Source organism: Corvus kubaryi, unplaced genomic scaffold (assembly GCF_017639235.1).
Source record: "Corvus kubaryi isolate FWS band 111438036 unplaced genomic scaffold, C.kubaryi_AGA036_p1.0 split1-131, whole genome shotgun sequence".
Classification (NCBI taxonomy): domain Eukaryota; kingdom Metazoa; phylum Chordata; class Aves; order Passeriformes; family Corvidae; genus Corvus; species Corvus kubaryi.
The window spans coordinates 5,584,183-5,598,443 of record NW_024582073.1 but is presented as its reverse complement, the minus strand read 5'-3'; the positions used below and the strand labels follow the sequence as shown (position 1 = coordinate 5,598,443).

The 14,261-nt window shown below is 36.9% G+C and overlaps 1 protein-coding gene across 3 annotated transcripts in view; it reads left to right on the top strand.

The window, feature by feature from the left end:
• The window catches only part of CWH43 (cell wall biogenesis 43 C-terminal homolog), a 30,428-nt gene that overhangs the window by 2,099 nt on the left and 14,068 nt on the right, over positions 1-14,261 (top strand). For 2 of the 3 annotated variants that reach the window (XM_042053287.1, XM_042053285.1), the window contains 8 exons: positions 2,334-2,454; positions 2,597-2,751; positions 4,089-4,290; positions 5,267-5,355; positions 6,671-6,925; positions 9,641-9,766; positions 12,611-12,690; positions 13,620-13,725. In XM_042053287.1, the coding sequence (XP_041909221.1) occupies positions 2,334-2,454; positions 2,597-2,751; positions 4,089-4,290; positions 5,267-5,355; positions 6,671-6,925; positions 9,641-9,766; positions 12,611-12,690; positions 13,620-13,725 (1,134 nt within the window). The remainder of the gene's footprint in view (positions 1-2,333; positions 2,455-2,596; positions 2,752-4,088; positions 4,291-5,266; positions 5,356-6,670; positions 6,926-9,640; positions 9,767-12,610; positions 12,691-13,619; positions 13,726-14,261) is intronic. The other variant, XM_042053286.1, reaches the window with a different exon arrangement.

Below are 14,261 nucleotides of genomic sequence, written 5' to 3'. Positions count from 1 at the left end.
AAGACGGAGTAAGATCATCTTATTTACTTTCCTTGTGTAGTTTTTTTAAAAAGAATTCTTGTTCTTTATCTCTAGAAAAATACTAGAACTGAGCATAGTTTGTTTGTCATTGATTTTGATGAAGAATAGTCTTACCATGTTCTTTACTTTTCCTATTCTTCCCATTATATCCATCCCAATGCTTTTTTTGTTGTTTTGTAATAAGCTTCTCAGTGAGCAGAATCTTCATCTTCCTGCAGCAGTGCTCAGTGTTTTTGCTTTCTCCAAGATCTTCTAGTTTAGAAACTGGGAGTGAGTGTGAGCATTTAAAATGGCACCTTGCCTTCCTTCAGATGTGACAATAACACAAAGTTTGCCATGTTTATTTAAGATTAGTCCTTCAGATCACCTTGCTGTGTTTATTAGTTCACTTTCTCAAAAGCAATGGAAATCCCTTAAAAGTGTTTGTTCTGCTAAATAAATTTTTGTTCTGCTAAATAAAGAGCAGTGACGGTCTTTTGTGTTAGTTCTGTCCCATCATACTGATTCTGCTGTTTCTCAATTCTTCCTGCTTTTTTCCTCCTTCATACTGAGACACTCTTATTCATTCTCTTTTTGATCTGTTTTCCTTCTCAGAAAGGCCATGGCCTTCCTCTGGGACTTGTTGAACTGTCAGGCAGAACAATCTACCCCATGCATGCTCCGCCCCATTCTACGCAGTCTTCAATTTCACTATCAAATAATATGAAAATTCCTTATGCTTAGCCGAAACCAGAATTTTAATTTGGTATGAGTGATGCCCAATAGGAAAGGTGTTTTCAGTATCACTCAAAACACCAGCAGAACAGGTGCTTTTTTGTATTGTGACAATGGATATGGACAAGACATTACAGAACAGCTTGGGGCTATTATAAAAGTAGTCTTCTGTGAGTGAAACAATTTTTTTAATGTTCTGTTTCTTTCTGCCTTTTCTGGAAGCTTTCTTTTCCCTGCAACTTCTAATTTCTGTATCCTTTCATACTACTTGGTTTTATGTTCTATTTGGAAACAAACAAGCAATAACAAAGTACCCTGAGTAGTGTCTATTTGCATCTGTGTCTTCAGACAATATATGTTAAGTTTGGGTGTTTGGATAGATATATTTAAGTCTTGGGTGTACTTGCCCAGCAACAAAAGGTGTGTCTGCTCTAACTTGGCAAACCCATGCTAGCTTTAATCAGGGTAGCCCACATGATGAAATATTTGAAGAAGCAGGTTTATGGATTGCCAGCACAATTTAGGGACAGAAATCTGCCTGTACTGTACATGCAACTTCTGTTGAAGTCCACAGAAGTACACCTTCACTTCAGATAGATCTTGTTTATCATCTTGGCTCTAAGCTTTGCATCTTTTACTCTGAGCAGAATGAGCAGGTAAACAGTTGGAGGATTCCTAGCATGTGTTGCCAGAATCTGCAGCTCCATTTCTGACGTTACTTGCTTAACGTCTCTTCAAGTTTGACTCATGCTCACTTAGCAAATGGCTGGTAGCATAGCAGTGTTGCTTCTTCTGCTGTTGGTCATTGGTCCTGGGCCAGAATTTGCCACACTGACTGAGATTAGAAGAGAATATATGTGGTCCATAGTCACTTGAATTGGAAGCCTGTTAGCAGAGTTTAAAACTACTGATAATGTGAGGTCATTGTGCCCTGGGAAATGGCAAAGATATGTGTGCATGCTCTCCTTCAGTGACTGGGAAAGTGGTAGTTTTCAGTAATGAGATGGCACAGGCTGGTAGTGACCACTCTGAGACCAGATACGGGGCCAGAGAAAGCCTTGTTCACCCCTGCTAAGGCAGTTGATTACTAATCCCTGTGCTGTGTTTGGTGACTGCTCCTGTCTAATAAAGAACGTGGCTTTTGCCACAGCCCACTTATAAAAGTAAGTACACTGTGGCAAAAGCCATATCCTTTTTAGACAGGAGCAGTCATCGTACATAAAACTTTATGGTTTTTGAGTTATCTAAGTGCATGATTGAGGACTATCTGTATGCTTAGATATTTTATCCATGTAGCCTCTTTATGGAATCGATCACCATAAGTACTTAAATTCGGTCAATCACTTGGATTATTGGATAGTTCCTTCATATAATTTTTTCTTTGAAAATGATAACTGCTATAAAGTCATGTATACCCAGTTTCTATGCATACCTACATTTCTTTGGTTTGTTTAAAAATGTGTAGTGTCATGTGTTTTCAGATGAATGGTATAGCCATTCAAATTACAGACAAGGTTGAACTAATGTACAGGAAATCCTCATTACCTGATCTCTATTGCCCTTTAAAGCAACCTCTGTGTGTGTGTATTTGTTTGTAGGAAGCTTAGCATCATACCAGGCACCAAATGCTTCAATTAGACTACTCATCTTGGCTGCTGGTGTTTCGTCTTCATTGCTGGTTCAAACAGTAACATGGTGGTCAGGAAACAGTGTACAAAGGTATTTTCTTATACTGATGGAACTTAACTGATGTTTCTTTATATTAAAAACTGTTTTCTTTTTTTTTTTTTCTTGTCCCCTAGAAGTTAAGATTTATTTTTTTCCCCAAATGCCTCACTATTTCAAAAACTGATTCTTCCAGGTTCATCAGGATATGGGGCTTCATGCTAGGCAAGATAATGCTCCTTGTTCTTCGTATCTGGTATACGTCACTTAATCCAGTCTGGAGCTCACAAGTTGCCAATACTATCATACTGGCAATTGGTTTTGTAGCAGCAGTGGAGCAAATTCATTCAGGTAAGTATATTACAGCAAAGATGGTGGTTATGAAAAGAACCTAAAGTATACCTGGCTATATGTCACTGGGTTTTCATTCTTTGATTATTTTCCCCAACACAGTCTGGTTTTTGACCTGATGCATGAGCATTGCAGGCTTTAGAAGCCATGGGGTACTTCCATCTTCCCATAACATGGCAGAACTGGTATCACAATTCATACAAGGTGTAGTAAGTTGGTACTGGAACTGCCTCTTTTTCCTACTTGCAGTGTCAATAATATGACAGTAACACAAACAAAGGCATAAGCTAGACCAATAAAACCAGAATGGGTTATTGTCTTTCCAGCATGAAACATCTGTAGTATTTTTGTTAGTATGTTAATTCAGTTTGCACTTTGAGTTTCTCTGCCAATGCATATCCTTTGACAGAGAAGGGGAGACAGGACAAAGTTGGGGAGCAGCTGATATGTCAAAATAAACAGAAAGAATTGGAAGAGTGGACAGCTTGTCCTGGTTAAAATTTTCCCAAGTTCTTGGAGTGTTTGTATGGGGTACACAGCAGTGGGGGCTGGCACAGGCTAAACTGTGGAGGTGGTATTGCCAAGGAAGAGAGCAAGGTTGGGTTGATTAGGTAAGGCAGCTCATGTTAAATTCTCAGAATCTCCTTCCTTCTCAGTATAACCATGATGAATTAATTGAAAGATAAAACCTTATCTATGTGTAAGTGGGTAGAAATTAGCATAATGCATATTGTTCGCAAGTTTGCATTACATGATAGAAATTAAGCCTGAGCTTTCACCAGAATTTAGAAAGGGAATCTGCTGCAGGAGGTTAGGAAGGAAATCTGTCTTGTTTGTGGGTGACAAAGTGATATACCTATGCAATTAAAGGTGCTGCTTTCTGCTTAGATGAGAGAGGTTCTAAAGTACATGGAAAAAAGGAGAAGGAAGGAGTTTATTTCTGGCTTATTTGGAAGTGTCAGGTTTTGTTCTTATCAGAGTTTAGAGTTTCAGTCAACAGAATCCTCTGAACAAATTCTAGTAAGTTTTCTGCTGATTTTCAAAGCAAATTTAAATATTTAAATTCCAATATTATGAAAATAATCAGATGGGCAGGTTGTAATTTTTGTGCACTTATGGTGAGTATATTTTTTTGACAGACCTAAGATTGTTAGTAGAGATTTTTAATTTTTTTTGGTGTTATCAATTTCTGATAACACAATCCTAATCAGATAAATTAGCTTTTGTGCATGTAATTTATTCTGGTAAATTTGTGATTTTGGCTATTTATTGTTCTCAGAAACTCTTGCTAATAGGATTTGACAGTTTGCTTAGCTGTATCTCTATTCTTATTCTAGGTGGAGACAAGAGTAAACAAGGAACAAACAAAACTGGTAATGTGGTTAGACAGACTGCTTCCCATCCTCATTGGTTTTTATCAGGGATTGCTTTTGGCAGCCTCATGTTCCTCACTCTGTGGATATTTGGGGAGGTTTCATTAATTTCTAGATGGGCAGTAAGTGGACATCCACATACAGGTCCAGATCCTAATCCATATGGGTAAGTGGATTATTATTATTATTATTATTATTATTATTACTACTACTACTACTTCAAAATTGTAATCAAAATCCAGTGCTGTAGTGGGTGACAAGTTAAAACTCAACCAGATGATGGTATAAGAATTTAGATAGAAAAAAGCGGGTACAAGGTACTTCACACAGAGGATTCATTCTTCCTTTCAGATAATCTCTGAGCATTTTGTCCAGACCTGGAAATCTTAACATTTTCTGATACAGAATTATTTTATTTCAGCACTAAAATCTTGGTTTGCCACATTGCAAAACAGTTTTTAGATGAGTTTCAAGGACTTATGAATGCAGTACATCTATAATACGCAGTAAATTAGTCTAGCAGTTCAGGCTTCAGAGAGATGATCAGGGATGCATGCACATAAATAAACTGTGTGCAGTATTAAAAGATATACTTCTGTAGAAGTTTTGATTAGTAAGAATGTTGTCTTAATGCTGTGTGTGGTTCATTCAGGTTCCAAAATCTAGGAAGAGACCAAATTAGTTATTCTGAGTCAACTACATGTGGTGGCAGGTGACAGAGTTTATAATTTGTAATTCGTATACAAAAGAGCTACCCAAGACTGATAGCAGTGTTAGATACTGTAGGATCCCTTATTTGACATGAAGAAAATACTTCTGTTTGGGGTGGATTCTTCCCTCTCATTTTCTCTGAGTTGTTTTTGCCTTTTGTACCTGGATTTCAGTGGACTGCTTTTGCTGCTGAGCACACCTCACTTATACATTACAATAAATTGCCATTATTTTCAGATGGATGTTTTTACATCCAATAAAGGGGAGAAAATGTAGTTGGGTGTGAGCAAAATTTAGCTCTGTTTAAAGTAAAAGAACTATAATATATTACCTAGGACCCTTATCTGTATATCTAGAGGTTTCTTTTTCAATGCCAGGTGTTTTTAAAATCATGTTACTGTATATTTTCTTTTCCCTTATGGTTGTTTTAGAGGTACAGTTCTGCTGGGCCTTGCTCATGGGCTGATGCTTTCATTTTGGAGCTGGTCTTCTGTCATGAGTTTTGCCTTGTTTCTCATAGGTAGGTGCAAATCCTGAGCAGAATTTTTGTTTGTTACCTTATTCCCTTTACTCAAGTCCACTGACCTTACAGCACATCTCAGAAAAGTGTGGCTAATCAAAGCCTCCTTTTCTCTGCCACTGACTATTGTACAGTATGTCTGACCAGTTGACTAAGGATTACAGGCCAAATCTCCAGGCCATTGCCAAGCAGTGTTACTGTCTTCAGAAGCCCCTGCTAAGGTTCCCTTGACCAGCATCTCAGTTCTGAGCATCTACATTGTATAACAGTTGGACTTGATGATCTGAGAGGCCTTTTCCAACCTTAGTGATGCTATTATAAGGCCATATCTAGGGTTATGGGGTTGAGATGACATAAGCCTCTCAATTCCACAGAAGGCAAAATAACTTGTAATTTGACAAGCAGTCCACCTGGAGACAAGCTTACCTCCTATCTCTTTATTTTCCAAGTTCTGCAGGCAGTAAAATAGTATGAACATGCAGTATGAACATGCAGATCTTAGTGTTAAGAAATGTGTGTGCAGATTGTAATGTAAGCATGAACATTTGAGTTTTGATGTATACACACTGATTATTTAAGACAAGTACAGAAAGGTTCTTTAGTTGATTCAAACAATGTATTCTAAAATGCTCAGAACCTTGATGTGTAAGAGTTAAATATTAAAAGTGTTTCTATACATTTGCTTTCATGGTGTGACAGTTAGTAAGTATTCTTACCTATAATGTTTTAAAATGAAGTTGTTCTGCTGTAGAGAGTTTCTGTGGTTGTTAATGTTCTGTTTGGGGTCAAATCCCCTAATCAAAGATAGCATGGTAAGTCAAGGATCTTGCAGTTAGTAAAAGATTAATAGTTGCTTTCTTGCCCATCATATGGTTATCTACAGGGAGAGAAGATCAGGAAAAAATATGTTTTCTCTTCATATTAACCTTTTTGATTCTTTCTGTATTATGGTAAAAGAGGTTCATAACTGGCAAACCTGTTACTCTCTTAAGAAGTGCATCATTTCTCTGTTGTGCTGAAGAACTCTGTAAGAAAATCTGTTCAGTTTTGGCTCTTGATGATGTTTCTCTGTTGTCTTTTTGCTATACTGTTCTCAGCTGAATAGGCAATGTTATAAGAATGAGATATTGCAAAAGATAAAAGGCTGTCTTTGGCTACTGTGAGTAACTGTTCTTCTACTGATGCAGCTTTCATGGCTGCAAAGCACGATTATATTTCCCAGACTCTATTTTTTCCCTGGACAGAATATTAAAATGAATGTTGTAGATAATATACCTGACTGAGACTTACTCTATTCTTTTCTGTCCCTTCACAGGTTTAGCATCTTCAGCTGGTCTCCTTTATTTACATACCTGGAGTGCTGCTGTTGCAGGCAACATTCTTGGTATCTTTACTATGTGTGTGTGGCCTCAACTAGCTGGACGTTTTGTTAGCTGTCTGCATCCTGGGAAAGCCATGAGTACAGCCATGTTTGCCTATGTTCTTGAATTATTCTTCTGTGTGTGGTGTACAGCTTATAAATTTGTACCCGGAGGAGTTTATGTTAGAGAAAGCTCCCATCTTCTTTTAGGTACATTTGCGATAAGGAACAAATACAAATATGGAAATGTGTCTAGTGTATAAAGAGTCTTTTCAAATGCTCCGTTACTGTTTGATTTACTATGGCAAAAGTTTCAGAGCAAAAATTAATGAGACATGCAAAAAATAATCTACTTGTTTCCTTACTGTTAGAAATAGTCTAAAATGTGAACAGAAAATGGAATTCAGTTAAGGGGAAATGTCAAAGTGAAAAAATGTCTGATAACTGAGTATGCAGTGGAGGAAGAGATCTGTTAATCAGTCACCCTAAAAATATGGCTGCAATCCAGGGTGTGAATGTACAAATATGCTGGCTACCTAAGGTAGCAGTGCCTCAGGTAACGGGGTAGCTACTGAGACTGTAACAGAATTCAGTGCATTATTTAGCCCTGCTCTGCAGAGCAAAGTGCAGCATCCTGCTGATCTAGCTAGTCTACATTTGAGACCTGAGCTTCTTTGTCATGTGGCCCTACCTTATGTTTTGTGGACACACCAGTGTGTTTGGGGGGAATTTTGATGAGCCTGTAGCATCAGAAACATATGACCAGGACACGAAGAAAAGAAATTGTCAGGTATTTGCAAATAAGGAAGAACTAAGTTGAGCAAATATAAAGGCTTTAGCAAAATGATCACTTGATGAGGGTGGAGAGGTGGAAAGGAAACCAACCCTTCCTGGTTTTGTCTCCAAAAATATTTTTGCAATAGGTACTAACATGTTTCAATGGCATATTTCACTAACTATATTTAAACAATGCCAAACATTGTCTTGGGCTAATTGTGTGGCACATTTTTAAAATGTTATGCATTAGCCTATATTTTATTTGGAAAGGAGTAATGAACGCTGTGCTTAACTTGTTGCTGCAAAGGTTTTAGATTTCATAAATGTCTTTGCAACCACTTTGTGTCATTCCAGTTTCCTACTCTCCATGTGTATTATTTATATTACAGCAATCAGATGGTGGATTTGAGCTCATTATGGTTTGAAAAGAGTTTTGTTCCATTATTGCATTATTTTATTTGTTCTGAAAGCACTCTGAGGAGTCTTTAGAAACAGTTATCTTAACTAATTAAATTCATTTTTTTAAGTTATATGAAAAAAGCATGTGGTAGAGAAGTGTCAAATACTTTCTTGAGTAATGCTTTGACAAAAGAAATACTTTCATTCAAAATCCCTCTCTGTTGCTTCCTTTGAAATGCACACTTGTGATTAATTTACCTGGCATGGTCACTGGGTAGTCGCACAGAGATGGCCCTAATTTTTTCTTTGGTAAAGAAAACTGTAAATGGAACACATCTCAGCTGATGGCACTACGTGAGTTTAAATTCCATCCAGTTTCTATCTTTTTGATGCCATCCCATAGCTTATCAAAGATTATACCATGAGGCTGTGTATTTGTTGCAGTGCTTTTACCCTTACAGCTTGGCTTTCTGGAAAACTGCTTGTTTTCTTCTGGTTTCTTTCAGGTGCAAGTGCTATTTCTTGCTTTCTTCTCCTGTCCAATATCCTGCCTTTCTCTTGCTGCAGTTTGGGTAGGGAACTGCACCAGGAAAAGTGACAATGAAAGTAAGATCATTATATTCAGAACTTCTGTGCTGCTTCGCTGTGATGTGATATAATGCTGAGGGATCAGATTCCTGGTCTTCATCAACTTTAATGGCTGTGACTCAGTCTCCCTTTGAGAAAGGTTTTGTGTGTGCCCCCTTAGTCATTGCACTAGACCCAGTGTCCTGGTTTGTAAACTTTCACTACAACTAATGTAACAAGTAAAGGCAATAAAAAAATACTGACTAATAGTTGACTATTACTCTGAAGTAAAACATGGCTTCTGTAATTAATTAACTATGCCACAAAGATATTAAGGGCATAGATGTTCTCCAGCGGAGCTCTTATCCAATTCATTATCCCCCCCTGCTTTCTTTGAAGGTAATTGGATCCTTTATCTCATAAGGGATTGGAAAAGACCTTGTACTATTATCAGTCTGAGCTATTTATTGAAAAGATACCCTCCCCATGCATTGCAACAGTTAGTGCACAGAAATTGCTTACTAGCTTTTAAAATGTATCTGTAGGTGTGTTTAGTTGTCTGTTCTTAAAAAGCAGAACTATTTCTGTTGGCTCTGGAGTTCCAGGATACAAGCTGCTGCCATGCTAAATTGGCCTTACAGCCTGCTGCAGTCTGCTTGTGCAGTTTTAGAACAAAATGTTGAGCAATTGCTTTTGTAGTTCCTATATGAAAAATGTGTTACTTGTATCTTGGTATCAGAGCAGTTCATTGTCAAAGATAATAGATACCTGCAATCATCAATGGACTTTTTTCATCAAGCTGTTATATCAAGGTTCTGTTATATGGAGGTGTAACTCAATTGTTCTTGTCCAGGTTAAGTTCAGTAAACTTTGAAAACAATACTGCCTGGAAGGATTTTAGCTTAATTTATCTACCATGTATTAGCCTTTTTGACATAATACCCTGAAACTGTGCTGCAAATCGGTCTTTACTTGAGAGTGCTGTCAATAAATCTCATAGTTCCTGCATTGCCACATTAAGTGTGGCATTTATCTGCATTTGTGCTTTGAATCATCTTTGTTGTTGGAGCCATAAGGTTGTTGTGTTATAACACAACAGCTGGGAGTTTATAAAAGATGTGTTTATGAGCAATGTTAAATGTTAAAGGCCTATGACAAAACTAATTACTTATATTTTTACAGGTTTTATAATGTTATGCATTGGGGTAGACTTTCTAACAGGACCCAAGAAAGACCTTAGCTCTGTCTTTGAAGTGAAAAGCAATCAAAAACCACTCTTCAAAAAGAGTAAAAGCTATATTAAACTATGTAAGTATAATTTTAGTTCCTTTTCTCCATGACGCTAGGAATACTGTCTGAGGAAAAAAGGTAACACTGCGGAGTGTTCTGCTCAGATGTTTTAGAAATGTTTTTTTGGTACTAGTTTTAGAGACAGATTCGTAGTTGGTATTTCCCTAGTTCCAGGTCAGTGATGACATAAACTACTGGAGAATCTGACTCACTGTGATTGTGACTGACAGAGGCTATTCCTAATGGAGTGTGTTAAACAAAGACCAGAAACTGGGCAAAAACCAAGATGTGAAAATGTATTTGGCATCATTTGTGGTTTCATTTTAGTGGTTGAGGAGGAGGCCTCTCTGAGCCTTGGGGTTTACATATGTGTGCAAAAGATGTGAATGATTTCCCAGCCCATTCAGTATGGTAATTTTGAAGCAGTTCAGTGTGACAGCATTGAAAGGGCTGGCTGGCAGTGTGGTGGGACTGGGCTGGCCCAGAGCTGCTGTACAGTGTGACACTCCTGCATGGGGAGGCCATCCTGGCCTGCTGTGGCCAACATCACAGCACAGCACTTGGGCCTGGCTCTGTGTTCAGACCAGGCCTATCTGATTTATTTAAATATGGGCATTGATCTAATATCTATACCCAACTGAGACGGACAAAGACTCTAACAGTTTAGAGTTAGAAAGTGTATGTTTATTCCAGCGCCGGGCAGCTGCGTGGGGTAGCTCCCTAATATGCAGTGCAAAGTTACAAGCCAATACAAAGTCTATTTATCTACAAAAGTTCTGAATATCCAAAATACAAGTGCATATTTATAACATCGACACCTCCCATTCTCCGCCTCGTATGGTAATTAGCTTAAATATCATTAAGCATGTGTAGTGTGTGTTCTGAATTAGGTTAGTGGTCTCGAAGATGAAGTAAAAGTAGTCTCCCTCGATTTGACCTTTCTACCTTTCTGAATTTTGACAATACAAATTACCCTTGGTGAACTTCCAGTTCCTCTCTTTGTGATTTCTGAATAGGTTCTCAGATGGGAAAAAATTGGTAATTGTCTACATTTCTTTAGATCTATTTATCAGTGTTTCTGTTTCTCATTATAAGCACAGCTAAACAAATATAAAAGTGGCAGGCAATGAGTTATTTAGCAATCAGTTACATCTTAAAAGCTTATTTCAAGCCTGGCTCTTTTTAACAAATTATTAACTTTTAATTAATTCCAGCCGGGCTTACTTATCTACCTATTTTAACTAATTTCAGCAAAGCTAACCTTTAACTAAAATCTTCATGTTTCTTTTAAAATCCGTGTTTCATATCCTCGGGAAAACGTTGTCATCTGCTGCCTGTAAACTATGCTTAAGGATCCCAGCTTTTCAGATTATGTATATGGGGTCTGCTGCTTTCCTTAGGTTTTGAAGAGAAATGAAAATCAAATTTTGTTTTGAGGTTTTATCACTTTTTGGCTTTTAAATCATACAAATGTTTTCAACTATATCTCTATAATCATTTGAGCCCCTGGTTTGTTTTCATTGTCAGCTTACTGTTTCTAAAGAAAAAAGTCTGTCAATAGTGTGAAGTTTGGTAGAGGAACAAAATGCTAGGCATTAGGGCATGGTAACGCTGCAGAGATCAGGATGCTGAAGATTCCAATTCCTGCATCTTTTCTTCTTCTGTGACTTTGAAACAAATTGCTTGCCACTTGGGTACATTTTGCTGCATTTGGAAAAATGAGACAAAAGTGCTTCACAATTTTTCAGGGCTGTTTCTGGAATCTTTATGGAGGTCTTTACCCTGTTTACTCAGGGGCCAAAAGTATGTGGCCTGTGAGAGTTTGTGTGTCAGAGGCAACATGTGCACCATTTCAAGTGGTTTGAATATTACTGCTAAGAAACATTTCACAAAAGTAAATTAATATTTCAAAATCCTACCTGTCACAAAGCACAGCCCTTGCTCAACTAATCCTGTAACTTTGCAACAGTACTTCTTGTACTTCCTCATCATGCCCAGACTTGTACTGTTTCTCAGCTTCCTCTCTAAGAGCCTTTGTGTCTTGCAGAGTATGAAATCCCTTAACGTGCTAATGTAAGTAACGTCCTTCCTTCTGACATCAACCATTATAAAATGTATTTAAATTTTGCACAAAACTCTTCCAGAAAACTTGCATTAAAATAATTTAATATATTTTTAAATATATGAAAGAATAAACTGGAGTTACTGAAATTGTTGTAGGTAGCATATGCCACTGGGTAAAGGAAATAACTGCAGAGGGCTTTGATCATCAAATTACATTGTGCTGAATGGTGGAAGCTCTTAAGTGCACACTGTGGTTATTTGTAAGGCTACAGGAGCAATGGGAAAGCTCTGAATGTGCTTTCTGTGAAGCTGCACTGCCTTTCCAAGGGTGTGTCAAACAAATGACCACTCTGGAAGTCTGGCAAGAGTCACATCTTTCTGACATCTAAAGGCTTGCGAAGTAAATTAAATTTTATTCCACATGTTGTATTAATACAAAATAAAAATTGTGTACTACAAATGCATACATGGACACAGAGAGGAAAACACTGAAGGGTTTACATGATGCTCTTACTCATGTCCTATAACAAATTCTTCAGCAGGCATGATTTTTACATAACTATTCCAAGGAGTTTTGGTACATTTTACCTGCTCAGCATGTTGTGTTTTGGAAAGTGTATTTGCACACATATACATATTCTGCATGCATAGATACTGCCTTGATCTAGTGGTGTCACTTAAATGTACACATTTCTCATTCTATGGACACCTTAGAATAACGGTGTCCTGTTTAACAGCAATAATAACATTATTTTTTCTTGCATTAAAAACATTTTTTCTGTGTTTTTCTATTTCAAGTATTGTGGCTGTTTGTTGGTGTTGGTTTGCTTGGATTAGGTTTACGTTATAAAACTTACCACAAGAAGTTGGGCCAAGGGGTGAGTAGGATGTTTGTGAGAATAGTAACTTCCAAATATATAGTAATGTGTGTGTGTGATAGCTTAGGTGTGTTAATTGTTGCTGAAGAAATCTTTGTGACCAAGTATTCAGAAAAACTAATGCATAAATGAAGATGCAAAAATTTAATTTATAAATTCATGTCGAATTGAAATGTCTGGATCTTTGGAGATTTATAGTGATGCTACAAAGGAAAAAATATTTTGAAAATTTGAGAGATTCTTGCCTTGTATGTTCAATTTGAACATTACTTTTATAAATTAGTTTATTTGAACTGTATTCAAACTGGACAATGCTGTTAGCAGCCTGACCTCATGTTGGGGAAGTTTGAACAGATAACATCCTGAGGTTTCTTCCAGATGAAGTAATTCTATGGTTCTATATTGTACCATAACGCTGAATTGAAGGTCTCTGAAAAGTTGGTTGACTTAGACTAGTTATGGAAATCGGATAAAAATTGGAAGATTCCAGTTTTCTATCTGGCAAGAAAGTAAGTATTGCAATGATAATAACAAGATGGTTAACACTTAGGAAGTTTAGTGTTAGATTCACAAACACGCACAGATTTATACAGGTGGCTTTCTTTTTTCAATTAATTCAGATTTGTAGTACGTTATTGCGCAGCAAAAAGTGGGTAGTTCCTCTTAGTAAGATGAAAAGATGCATTGTCTCTTTCCTCTTCATTTGTTTGCTGTTACTTGTACAAATTAATTTTAAGTATGATGACTTTATTCCCTTGTTAATAGCAGATTTAGTCTTTTGTAATTCTGACAGCTTTATTAGGAAAATATGTTGGTTAAAACATCTCTTGTATTTCTTTTATGGCACCATGTGTCTGATGTTATTTACTGCAAAGCTATAATACGTAAAATTCAAATTGTATTTAACTTTTTGCCATTTATTTTTTGAGGTTCCAAAAAGGGATTTCTCTGCTATGATCTGGCCTTTTAGATTTGGATATGACAATGAAGGATGGTCTAATTTGGAAGGATCAGCTAATTTGCTTAATCAGACAGGTAACTGTTTTCTTCCCCACTTCATTTATATTTGGGAGGATTCATCTGAAGAGACAGAAGTGAAAACACCTGCTTGGTAACTGAGGCCATTTTTGCATTAACAAATGCAAAATATTTATATTTTTTTATAGTGGCTTTCTCCTCCATCTATGAGCTGCTCCAATACAATCACTTCAGTCAAAAATCCATTTGCAGAGGTGATAATTTGTTTAATATATTTTAAAGAGGTTTCTATTCAGAGGAAACACTTCTCACTTGGATTTTTCTTCTCGTATTGCTGATGAGTTACTTGTCTATAGAGAAATTCTTTGCATAAATAATATCCTTTTAGATAAAGTACAATGGTATTTACAAAGGTAAATATCCTTTTAGATAAAATACAATGTTTTATAAGTTCCCTGTGGGTTTTTTTAGATATGAAGCATTATATAATTCCTAAAGGGTGTGAAATTCAAATGCCCCAAACAATGAATACAGAGGAGAAACAGACAAGTCTGTTTCCATCATTGACCCAGAGCAATGTATACAAGAAAAGT